The 13243-nt window shown below is 42.4% G+C and overlaps 1 protein-coding gene across 1 annotated transcript in view; it reads left to right on the top strand.

Moving 5' to 3' along the window:
• LOC137417359 (interleukin-17 receptor C) overlaps window positions 1-13243 on the top strand; it is a 72078-nt gene that overhangs the window by 25059 nt on the left and 33776 nt on the right. The window contains exons 3-5 of the mRNA XM_078766273.1: window positions 9462-9709; window positions 10596-10707; window positions 10854-10901. Of these exons, the coding sequence (XP_078622399.1) occupies window positions 9462-9709; window positions 10596-10707; window positions 10854-10901 (408 nt within the window). The remainder of the gene's footprint in view (window positions 1-9461; window positions 9710-10595; window positions 10708-10853; window positions 10902-13243) is intronic.

Raw genomic sequence — 13243 nt, 5'->3', positions numbered from 1 at the left:
CTCATTGTAAAGAACTCTCCATGGGGAATAAAATATGTTAATGATGATGTCATTGGTCACGTGGATCGGCCGCCATCTTGGAAAAACCGAAAACCTCTGCACCTCCACATCTCCAAAAGTGCTGAATAGAAAAAATTGAGACATGGCTCATTGTAAAGAACTCTCCATGGGGAATAAAATATGTTAATGATGACGTCATCGGTCACGTGGTTCGGCCGCCATATTTGTCCTAAATGGCCGATAAAAAAGTACATTCCGGCAAGTCCTCGGTCTCTGACCGATTTTTCATCTGTTTGTCTGTTTGTCTGTTTGCAGCACTACGTCTACACCGTTGCACGTAGAATCACCAAACTTTGCACACGTATTTGTCTTGCCCTCTAATATACTGTGCCCAAATGATGACGTCATCGGTCACGTGGTTCAGCCGCCATCTTGGAAAAACGGCAAAACTTTGCTCCACTATATCTCCAAAAGTGCTGAACAGAGAAAATTGAGACATGGCTCATTGTAAAGAACTCTCCATGGGGAATAAAATGTGTTAATGATGACGTCATATGTCACGTGGTCGGCCGCCATCTTGGAAAAACGGCAAAACTTTGCTCCACTATATCTCCAAAAGTGCTGAACAGAAAAAATTGAGACATGGCTCATTGTAAAGAACTCTCCATGGGGAATAAAATATGTTAATGATGACGTCATCGGTCACGTGGTTCGGCCGCCATATTTGTCCTAAATGGCCGATAAAAAGTACATTCCGGCAAGTCCTCGGTCTCTGACCGATTTTTCATCTGTCTGTCTGTCTGTCTGTCTGTCTGTCTGTTTGTCTGTTTGCAGCACTGCGTCTACACCGTTGCACGTAGAATCGCCAAACTTTGCACAAATATTGGTCTTGCCCTGTAATAGACTGTGCCCAATTGATGACGTCATCAGTGACGTGGTTTGGCCGCCATCTTGGAAAAACCGAAAAACTTTGCACCTCTATATCTCCGAAAGTACTGAAAAGAAAAAATTGAGACATGGCTCATTGTAAAGAACTCTCCATGGGGAATAAAATATGTAAATGATGATGTCATCAGTCACGTGGTTCGGTCGCCATCTTGGAAAAACGGCAAAACGTTGCGCCACTATATCTCCAAAAGTGCTGAACAGAAAAAATTGAGACCTGGCTCATTGTAAAGAACTCTCCATGGGGAATAAAATATGTTAATGATGACGTCATATGTCACGTGGTCGGCCGCCATCTTGGAAAAACCGAAAAACTTTGCACCTCCATATCTCCGAAAGTACGCAACAGAAAAAATTGAGACATGGCTCATTGTAAAGAACTCTCCATGGGGAATAAAATATGTTAATGATGACGTCATCAGTCACGTGGTTCGGCCGCCATCTTGGAAAAACCGAAAAAATTTGTGCCACTATATCTCCGAAAGTACTGAACAGAAAAAATTGAGACATGGCTCATTGTAAAGAACCCTCCATGGGGAATAAAATATGTTAATGATGACGTCATCGGTCACGTGGTTCGGCCGCCATATTTGTCCTAAATGGCCGATAAAAAAGTACATTCCGGCAAGTCCTCGGTCTCTGACCGATTTTTCATTACTTGCCGGAAAAGATTCCGGCAAGTATGTTGATCTGTTCGTTTGTTACTTGCCGGAAAAATTTTCCGGCAAGTATGTTGATCTGTTCGTTTGTTTGTCTGTCTGTCTGTCTGTCTGTCTGTTTGTCTGTCTGTTTGCAGCACTGCGTCTACACCGTTGCACGTAGAATCGCCAAACTTTGCACACATATTGGTCTTGCCCTGGAATAGACTGTGCCCAATTGATGACGTCATCGGTGACGTGGTTCGGCCGCCATCTTGGAAAAACCGAAAAACTTTGCACCTCTATATCTCCGAAAGTACTGAACAGAAAAAATTGAGACATGGCTCATTGTAAAGAACTCTCCATGGGGAATAAAATATGTAAATGATGACGTCATCAGTCACGTGGTTCGGTCGCCATCTTGGAAAAACGGCAAAACGTTGCGCCACTATATCTCCAAACGTGCTGAACAGAAAAAATTGAGACATGGCTCATTGTAAAGAACTCTCCATGGGGAATAAAATATGTTAATGATGACGTCATATGTCACGTGGTTGGCCGCCATCTTGGAAAAACGGCAAAACTTTGCACCACTATATCTCCAAAAGTGCTGAACAGAAAAAATTGAGACATGGCTCATTGTAAAGAACTCTCCATGGGGAATAAAATATGTTAATGATGACGTCATCAGTCACGTGGTCGGCCGCCATCTTGGAAAAACGGCAAAACTTTGCACCACGAAATCTCCAAAAGTCCTGAACAGAAAAAATTGAGACATGGCTCATTGTAAAGAACTCTCCATGGGGAATAAAATATGTTAACGATGATGTCACATGTCACGTGGTCGGCCGCCATCTTGGAAAAACCGAAAAACTCTGCACCTCCACATCTCCAAACGTCCTGAATAGAAAAAATTGAGACATGACTCATTGTAAAGAACTCTCCATGGGGAATAAAATATGTTAATGATGATGTCATAGGTTCCTCCATTATGACGTCATAATTCGCCAAGTACAAAACTTCATCCGATCAAGATGAAATTTCTTGAGCATCATCAAGGAATAAATTAGTTTAGAAAACAAGTAATGATGACTTCATCGGTCACGTGGTTTGGCCGCCATATTTGTCCTAAATGGCCGATAAAAAAGTACATTCCGGCAAGTCCTCGGTCTCTGATTTGTCTGTCTGTCTGTCTGTTTGTCTGTCTGTCTGTCTGTTTGCAGCACTGCGTCTACACCGTTACACGTAGAATCGCCAAACTTTGCACACATATTGGTCTTGCCCTGGAATAGACTGTGCCCAATTGATGACGTCATCGGTGACGTGGTTCGGCCGCCATCTTGGAAAAACCGAAAAACGTTGCACCTCTATATCTCCGAAAGTGCTGAACAGAAAAAATTGAGACATGGCTCATTGTAAAGACCTCTCCATGGGGAATAAAATATGTTAATGATGATGCCATCGGTCACGTGGTTCGGCCGCCATCTTGGAAAAACGGCAAAAACTTTGCACCACTATATCTCCAAAAGTGCTGAACAGAAAAAATTGAGACATGGCTCATTGTAAAAAAACTCTCCATGGGGAATAAAATATGTTAATGATGTCATATGTCACGTGGTCGGCCGCCATCTTGGAAAAACGGCAAAACTTTGCACCACTATATCTCCAAAAGTGCTGAACAGAAAAAATTGAGACATGGCTCATTGTAAAGACCTCTCCATGGGGAATAAAATATGTTAATGATGATGCCATCGGTCACGTGGTTCGGCCGCCATCTTGGAAAAACGGCAAAACTTTGCACCACTATATCTCCAAAAGTGCTGAACAGAAAAAATTGAGACATGGCTCATTGTAAAGACCTCTCCATGGGGAATAAAATTTGTTAATGATGACATCATATGTCACGTGGTTCGGCCGCCATCTTGGAAAAACCGAAACCTCCACATCTCCGAAAGTGCTGAATAGAAAAAATTGAGACATGGCTCATTGAAAAGAACTCTCCATGGGGAATAAAATATGTTAATGATGACGTCATCGGTCACGTGGTTCGGCCGCCATATTTGTCCGAAATGGCCAACAAAAAAGTACATTCCGGCAAGTCCTCGGTCTCTGACCGATTTTTCATTTGTCTGTCTGTCTGTTTGTCTGTCTGTTTGTCTGTCTGTTTGTCTGTTTGCAGCACTGCGTCTACACCGTTGCACGGAGAATCGCCAAACTTTGCACACATAATGGTCTTGCCCTCTAATATACTGTGCCTCAATGATGACGTCATCGGTGACGTGGTTCGGCCGCCATCTTGGAAAAACCGAATAAATTTGCACCTCTATATCTCCGAAAGTACTGAACAGAAAAAATTGAGACATGGCTCATTGGAAAGAACTCTCCATGCGGAATAAAATATGTAAATGATGACGTCATCAGTCACGTGGTTCGGTCGCCATCTTGGAAAAATGGGAAAACTTTGCACCACTATATCTCCAAAAGTGCAGAATGGAAAAAATTGCGACATGGCTCATTGTAAAGAACTCTCAATGGGGAATAAAATATGTTAATGATGACGTCATATGTCACGTGGTTCGGCCGCCATCTTGGAAAAACCGAAAAATTGTGCACCTCCATATCTCTGAAAGTGCTGAATAGAAAAAATTGAGACATGGCTCATTGTAAAGAACTCTCCATGGGGAATAAAATATGTTAATGATGACATCATAGGTCACGTGGTTCGGCTGCCATCTTGGAAAAACCGAAAAACGTAGCACCTCCATATCTCCAAAAGTGCTGAATAGAAAAAGTTGAGACATGGCTCTTTGTAAAGAACTCTCCATGGGGAATAATATATGTTAATGATGACGTCATCTATCACGTGGTTCGGACGCCATATTTGTCTTAAATGGCCGATAAAAGAGTACATTCCGGCAAGTCCTCGGTCTCTGACCGATTTTTCATTTGTCTGTTTGTCTGTTTGTCTGTTTGTCTGTTTGTCTGTTTGCAGCACTACGTCTACACCGTTGCACGTAGAATCACCGAACTTTGCACACGTATTTGTCTTGCCCTCTAATATACTGTGCCCAAATGATGACGTCATCGGTCACGTGGTTCGGCCGCCATCTTGGAAAAAACGAAAATTTTTGCACCTCCATATCTCCGAAAGTCCTGAACAGAAAAAATTGAGACATGGCTCATTGTAAAGAACTCACCATGGGGAATAAAATATGTTAATGATGACGTCATCGTTCACGTGATTCGGCCGCCATCTTGGAAAATCCGAAAAACTTTGCACCTCCATATCTCCGAAAGTGCTGAATAGAAAAAATTGAGACATGGCTCATTGTAAAGAACTCTCCATGGGGAATAAAATATGTTAATGATGACGTCATATGTCACGTGGTCGGCCGCCATCTTGGAAAAACGGCAAAACTTTGCACCACTATATCTCCAAAAGTGCTGAACAGAAAAAATTGAGACATGGCTCATTGGAAAGAACTCTCCATGGGGAATAAAATATGTTAATGATGACGTCATATGTCACGTGGTTCGGCCGCCATCTTGGAAAAAAATTGCACCTCCATATCTCTGAAAGTGCTGAATATAAAAAATTGAGACATGGCTCATTGAAAAGAACTCTCCATGGGGAATAAAATAAGTTACTGATGACGTCATCTATCACGTGTTTCGGCCACCATATTTGTCCTAAATGGCCGATAAAAAAGTACATTCCGGCAAGTCCTCGGTCTCTGACCGATTTTTCATCTGTCTGTTTGTCTGTTTGTCTGTCTGTCTGTTTGCAGCACTGCGTCTACACCGTTGCACGTAGAATCGCCAAACTTTGCACACATATTGGTCTTGCCCTGGAATAGACTGTGCCCAATTGATGACGTCATCGGTGACGTGGTTCGGCCGCCATCTTGGAAAAACCGAAAAACTTTGCACCTCTATATCTCCGAAAGTACTGAACAGAAAAAATTGAGACATGGCTCATTGTAAAGAACTCTCCATGGCGAATAAAATACGTAAATGATGACGTCGTCAGTCACGTGGTTCTGGCGCCATCTTGGAAAAACCGAAAAACGTTGCGCCACTATATCTCCAAAAGTGCTGAACAGAAAAAATTGAGACTTGGCTCATTGTAAAGAACTCTCCATGGGGAATAAAATATGTTAATGATGACGTCATATGTCACGTGGTCGGCCGCCATCTTGGAAAAACGGCAAAAAATTTCACCACTATATCTCCAAAAGTGCTGAACAGAAAAAATTGAGACATGGCTCATTGTAAAGAACTCTACATGGGGAATAAAATATGTTAATGATGACGTCATCAGTCACGTGGTCGGCCGCCATCTTGGAAAAACCGAAAAACTCTGCACCTCCACATCTCCAAAAGTCCTGAACAGAAAAAATTGAGACATGGCTCATTGTAAAGAACTCTCCATGGGGAATAAAATGTGTTAATGATGACGTCATCGGTCACGTGGTTCGGCCGCCATATTTGTCCTAAATGGCCGATAAAAAAGTACATTCCGGCAAGTCCTCGGTCTCTGACCGATTTTTCATTCTGTCTGTTTGTCTGTCGCCAACAAGTCACAATTTGAAACCGATCTTCACAAAACTTCACCAAATGGTGGAGTTGGCCACAAGCAAGAAGCCTATTGATTTTGAGTTCAAAAGGTCAACATGGGCCAAAGGTCAATAACTTAGGTGCAATTTCTAATATCCTCAATTTTCATCCGATTGATTTGAAATTTGAAGAGGATTTGCATATCAGGTCACTCAATTCAACCAACAATTATTGAGGTCAACATAGTCCAAAAGGTCAACATAGGCCAAATTTCTAACATTGTCAATTTTCATCGAATTGACTTGAAATTTGAAGAGGACTTGCATATCTGGTCACTGAATTCAAACACCAATTATTGTTGAGGTCAACATAGGAGAAAAGGTCTACATAGGCCAAAGGTCAACAACTTATTTTAGGGATTTCACCAGTATTGTACTGTGCACATCATATTTCTGGTTTATCTATTTTTCTGTTTGTCCGCACAACATGAGTATGTGTATTTAGATCCCTTGAGACTGCTAAGACTCTGCAGACCTTATATACCCTCAAGACATGATATACCCAATTACACCCTTTAGAACACCTAAGAGCCTTATACTCCTCTCTACCTTTTAGACCTTTACACCTTTCAGACCTTTTAATATCCTGTAGACCCCTTTGACCTTTAGACCCTTTTCAACATTTTAAGACCTTTAGATGCCTTCATACAATTCCAACCATTTTGACCTTAATTTGCACCCTTTAGACCACTTCTACCTTTTAAGACCCTCTAGAAACTTTCGACCCATTAAAGCCATTTAGGCTTTTCGATCTTCAGACTTTTCAGACCATTTGACCTTTACACATTTACAACTAGACCATTTAGAACTTTCATTTCCAATCAACAACCTTTCATTTAGTACATCCTTCCATTTATTTACCACACAAAATACACCACACAAAACAATGGAAGATGACCGAGGGCAAATGACAGTGTGAAATGGTTAGAGAGAGGATGTGAAAAAACCGGGGAGAGCAGCATTTTAGGACCCGTGAGTTGATGCCATCCGGTCCAGTTGCAGAGTCAGAGTCGAGGGTTGCCAGAAACTTTTCCACGTTCTTAGGTCTTAGGAGTCCAGGCAGTTGGGTGTGACAGGGAAGGATGGGTACTGAGAGTGAGTGATTGGGGACACAAGATTTGGAAGCAAATACAGATAATTGAGGCATTCAGCCTTCTCATGAGTGGAGTCAGTTGTGATGCCATTTGAAGAGATGGAAGGGATGGAAGGGTACGCTTACTGCAGAGACAGACTTAACAAGGTGCCATCAGGTTTTAGAGGAGGAAGACGAGTTTGAAATTTCATTCATGAGGCTGGACAGATGTTGTTTTCTGGCTCTCCTGAGCGTGGAGAAACGTGTTGCAGACCTTTTGGAATGCACTGAGATTGCCTTCAATTGGATTCATCCTTACAGCAAGTTGTTTCAGAGCAACTGTCTCATCACAGGATTCAGTGTACCATTGGTGGTAAGAGGGGTAGGATAAGTAAAGACGAGATGAGATTAATCTGTGTATAAGAGACAGCAGGTTTCTGTGGAAGAATTCCAAGGCTGAGTTAATATCAGAGACAGTAGATATAGGAGACCAGTCCTGAAGAGAGATGGCTCCTGGAAGTCCCTGCAAACCTGCTTGAGTGAACTGATACGCTCGCTGTGGTTGAGGCAGATATCTGAGAATAGCCAGAGATGTTGATTTTCATCAGCATATGATTAGATGAACCAGTTGGAGCAAAGGAAGAGCAGGAGACATTTGCGGGAAAGTTAGTCATCCACAAGTCCAGAAGGGAGCATTTTCCATTGGGAGAACTTTGGGTTGAAAAGTCCACAGATCAAGTCATTCCCATGCAGTCACAGATATCCATTGCTGAAGTGTCATGGCTGGTGAGAGACGTACCAACACCCAGGCAAGTTGCATGGTGGCAATTGAAATCACCACATATGACGGAGAGAGAGAGAGAGTTGGCGTGAGTGGTTAAAAGTTTATCCATGATATCTGAGAGAGATTTAGATGGAATCTTCACTGTTAAGAAGGTGGTACAACACAAAGATGAACAAGATGTCGAAGCGTAGGGGAAGTCACAGCCAGAGATACTTCTGGCAAATGGGAGGTGTAAGATCAGTACATGCACAGTGAGAAATTCCTTTCCTGATGTAAAGTTAAACTCCACTGCCAGGGTGAAGTTCAGGCCTATCAAATCAGAGGAGACAATAACTGGAGGGAGATACTCAGGAATCAGGGACGTCCTGTGGGAAAAAGGATTCTGTTAAACAGATGATGTCTGGTTTATCAGCAGTGCATGGATTGAGAGATGTCAGGCTAGAGCAGAGATGTTGATATTTGAGGTCCACACAATTAGAGATAGGGAGGACAAGGCATTGGGAGGATGCAAGATGGCGGAGCTTTGAAAGGGCAAGGTGAGGCTTTGGGGGTGGGGTGAGGGGAAGGTTTGAGTGTGAGGGATGTGGGGGAAGGTTTGTGTGTGGGGTGCTGGATGAACGTTTGAGTGTGTGGAGTACGGGGGAAGGTTTGAGTGTGTGGAGTACGGGGGAAGGTTTGAGAGGGTGGGTGAGGAGCGATGCAGAAAGGGAGGACATGAAGCTTTGAGAGAGTGGAGTGGGGCTCTGATTCCAGATTCTAGATTCTGATTCCAGATTCCCAACTTTGACAAATAGAGATAAAGATCATGGGATGGGAGATAAGATCCCTTGTTGAATGCACGGAAAAGTCTGCGCTGTACGTGTGGGGAGATGATTGATGGGCCAAGCGCCGAGTGGACAAACACCTCTGAAAAATAACCCTTGTGAAGAAGAAGAAGATACATATTGTGGTGTATAAGGAAAACACGTGTCGCATTTATGAAGGAGATACAAGGGTTGAAATGCATTTTCAATTTAATTTAAATGCGAGAAAGAAGCATTTATATTTAATGTACATTCAGTTCAGAGATATTGAGAAAAGAGAGGGGTGGGAAAAAAATGTAGAACCAGGAAACAGAAGGTAATTTAAGTAGAAATGAGAATCGTTATGGAGTGAAAAGGAAGGTTTTTTGGGTTTTTTTTGGTTTTTTTTGAAGCGAGGAAAGGAAATATGATAATATTGGTGGGAAAGAATGATGTACAAAATAATCTACCAGTATAAAAAATACTTCTTTCTTGCAATTCATAACAAAAAAATTAAAATGAACGGTTCTGGTATTGCATTGTATTTGACATAACATCCCACAATGTCAGTTGTGCAACTTTCCAACCTCCTTCTCTTCTGCTTTTCCCATCTGAACACCGAAGACGACTGTGACCGACCTCTGCCGTTCATCAAGGTTCCACCTGGCACGGCTACAGACCTCCATGTGGAGATCACGGCTAGCGAGGGGAAGCTGTGGCTTCAGGTTCACTGGTCATTGCCCATGGATGCAAGTGTGCATGCAATCACCCACATCCTCCTTGAGGTGTTGTATTCAGACCTGGAGCTTCACTGTGTATTGTTTACGTTGGCGCATCCGCTGCCCAGCCAGCGTGCGCCCGACGGTGGAAAAGTAAGACATAATACCAGCACCTCAAGACCTAACTAACAGACTTTATTAGTCACCGGAGGGGCTATAGGTTTGCTCTCCGTCTGTCTGTCTGTCCGTCCGTCTGTCCATCTCACCTGTGGTTTTCCAGATTTTTTTTCCCCATACCCTCTAACATATGACAACTTAGAGAACAAGATTGAGTTTCAGGGCATTTTGCCAATTTTCCACGGAGTTATGCCCTTTTTGGACATTTTGAACAATTTGTCCGACTGTATGTGGCTCACAATTGCTGAGTGCTTGGACCAACACCATTCATTTGGGACTGGTAGTATAGGGGACATGTATTGTAAAGCAATTCTCACCATGTGCTTGTTAAATATAATACTTTCATCCAGTACTTGTGATGATTGCACTCAGTGGTTGTTTGAAGTCATAGCTCCAAGTGACACCACCTCCCCATCTTCCTGATCCCGATGTTTAACGGACGCTTCCTGTATCCTGAACAAATGTATTTGTTTGTGGAGTAGTATTTGCAGAATAGACACGAAAATGTATTTATTCTTGTCTTCAAACAGCATATTTTTTGTTAGAAGTGAAAAAGTATATCAGTTTTAAACTTCCTGAGATCGAGTTCACAACATGATGGTTGTAGTTTGGAAGATCCATATTCATAAATGAAGTCGCCACAACACTGTAGTATAGTTGCGGAGCAGGTAAGGCTCACATCCGAAGTTTCAACCACTGAGTGGTCTTCATCTGGGATTGTGCGGCCATTGGACACTGTTCCTGCACAGTCAGGATGAAGACCACTCGGTAGTAGAAACTTCGGACCTGAGCTTTGCCTTACCGATTAAATGCACCGATGATTTTTTTTTTTCACCCAAATATTGTTGACGTGCTTGTGCAGTGGCGATTTTCATATGATTGTATCTCTGTGGAGCCACAAGACCTGGTGGTAATCAATGTATACACTGTGCCTCTTGGAACTCCACCACTCTCCACTCATTTTCAAGTGCAAGGTGAGAATCCCTGCAAACTACCATACCTTGTACTTTGTTACAACAGTATAGACACTCCAAAAACTTTCCCTTCCTTGGAAAATCCTTCATTATCTGATCGCCTCGACCTCCTCCTTTCCCCCCCCCCCCCATACATCCCTTTCTAGACTGCCATGAAGAGACCATGACTCGGCTAGCTCCTCAACATTGCCAAGGTCGGTCGACCTGCCATCATTCTCCTTACAATACACATAATGCAAAACAAGGTTTAAACAAATTGGAAATATACCATACCTGTAGAAAGTCTACACCCCCTTTCAAAATTTCCCCTTTTTTGTCTTATAGCTTGGAATTAAAATCCATCAAAGCAGGCTTTTTCCATCTTTATATACACATCGTAACTCAACTTCCAAGTGAAAAACAAATTCTACAAATTTCAGAAAATTAATGAAACATACAAAACTAGAATATCTTGGTTGGATAAGTGTCCACCCCCCTGAGTTAATACTTGGTGGCAGCACCTTTGACAGCAAATACAGCTGTGAGTCTGTTGGGATAGGTGTCTACCAACTTTGCACACCTTCATTGGGCAATATTTGCCCATTCTTCTGCGCAAAACTGTTCAAGCTCAGTCAAGTTGTGTGAGGAGTGTTGATGGACAGGAATCTTCAAGTGATGCCACAAATTTTCGATTGGATTTTGGTCAGAGCTCTAATTGGGCCACTCAAGGACATTTGTCTTTCTGTTCCTTATCCACTCCAGTGTAGCTTTGGCTGTGTGCTTCGGGTCGTTGTCATGCTGAAAGGTGAACTTCCATCTCAATTTCATTTTTCTTGCAGAGGGCAGCAGGTTTTCCTCTCGGATTTTTCGGTATTTTGTTCCATCCATTCTCTCTTCCACCCTGACAAGTGCCCCAGTCCCTGCTGATGAAAAACATCCCCATAACATGATGCTGCCACCACCATGCTTTAAAGTAGGGATGGTGTTCTTTGGGTGATGTGCTGTGTTGGCTTTGTGCCAAATGTAACGTTTTTCCATTTCGGCAAAAACGTTCCATCTTGGTTTCCTCAGCCCACAAAACTTTTTGCACATGGCTTCAGAATCTCCGGAGTGGTTTTTTTGCAAACCTCAACCGGGACTCAAGGTGGGCTTTTTTTTTTAGTAATGGCTTCCTTCTTGCCACACTACCATACAGGCCAAACTTATGGAGTGCTTGGAATATTGTTGTCACATGCGCACAGTGAAAATATTTGCCACAAAGGCCTGTAGATCTTTCAAAGTTGCTACTAGCCTCTTGGTGGCCTCTGTGATCAATGTCCTCCTTGCTTGGTCATCCAGTTGGGAGGGATGGCCTGATATAGGCAGGGTCCTGGTGGTACCATACACCTTCCACTTCTTAATGATTGTCTTGACTGCACTCCAATGGATATTTAAGGCCTTTGGAATATTTTATACCCATCCCCTGATCTGTGCCTTTCCACAACTTTATCCTGGAGGTCTTTCAAAAGCTCCTTGGTGCTCATGGTTGAGTCTTTGCTGTGAAATGCATTACCCAGCAGAGGAAACCTCCAGCAACAGCTGATTTTATCCTGAAATAATCAAAATCACTGCAATTTAACACAAGTGGAGGCCAATTGACTCGGTGTGTCATTTTAAAGGTGATTGGTTACACCTGACCTAATTTAGTATCGCTATATATAAGGGGGGTGACCACTTATCCAACCAAGATATTCTAGTTTTGTGTTTTTAATTAATTTTCTGGAATGTGTAGAATTTATTTTTCACATGGAAGTTGTGGGTTATGATATGTAAATAAAGGTGGGAAAAGGTTGATTTAATGCATTTTAATTCCAGGCTACAAAGCAAGCAAAGGTGAAAAATTTGAAAGGTGGTGTAGACTTTCTATATGCACTGTATGTACAGTATGGGCAGACAGGTTTGAAAGTAGGAGAAAAAAAGACTTCTATTCAAAGTTCACTTTCCGTCAAAATTATGTTCAGCTTAATTCCATGGGATATGTATGGGTTTGGTATCATTGTCATCGTCATAGTGTCTTTCGGTTGCTAATATTATACTCATGTGGTCGCAAGTTCTACATGAGTACGCAGTATACTTTTTGTCAGAATTTATGATATTCATCCTTGAAATGCCGGGTTACAAGTATTTCTGCTTCTCCATTTCAACTATTGGGGCCCTGCTGCCGACATCAGGATTTTTGGCACTGAGGTTTACTCCTCAAGGTTTTGACTATACTTCGTCTGACCCCTACCCTCTGACCTGCCTGATTTGGTTAGACCGGTCCAGTGTAGCTCATTGGGTCATCGGGGCATGCGGGTCGCTCCACGATCTTCAACGTGATAGTCAATTGGTTTCGGTATGAACTACACTAATGCTCGCATCTCGTGTTATGGCAAAACATGAAAGCATCAAACTGAGTACTTGTCTGGATTGAATGAATCTTGCACAAATTAAATAAAGACGAATATATCTGAAGGGATGATGCAGAGGTGTAAAGAGTTACAGTGCCTTCAGAAAGTATTCACACCCTTTGACTTGT

Source organism: Myxine glutinosa, chromosome 12 (genome assembly GCF_964187855.1).
Source record: "Myxine glutinosa chromosome 12, kmMyxGlut1.1, whole genome shotgun sequence".
NCBI classification, from domain to species: Eukaryota; Metazoa; Chordata; class Myxini; order Myxiniformes; family Myxinidae; genus Myxine; species Myxine glutinosa.
Note: the sequence above shows the minus strand (reverse complement) of the source record. Positions and strands in the feature narration are given on the sequence as shown.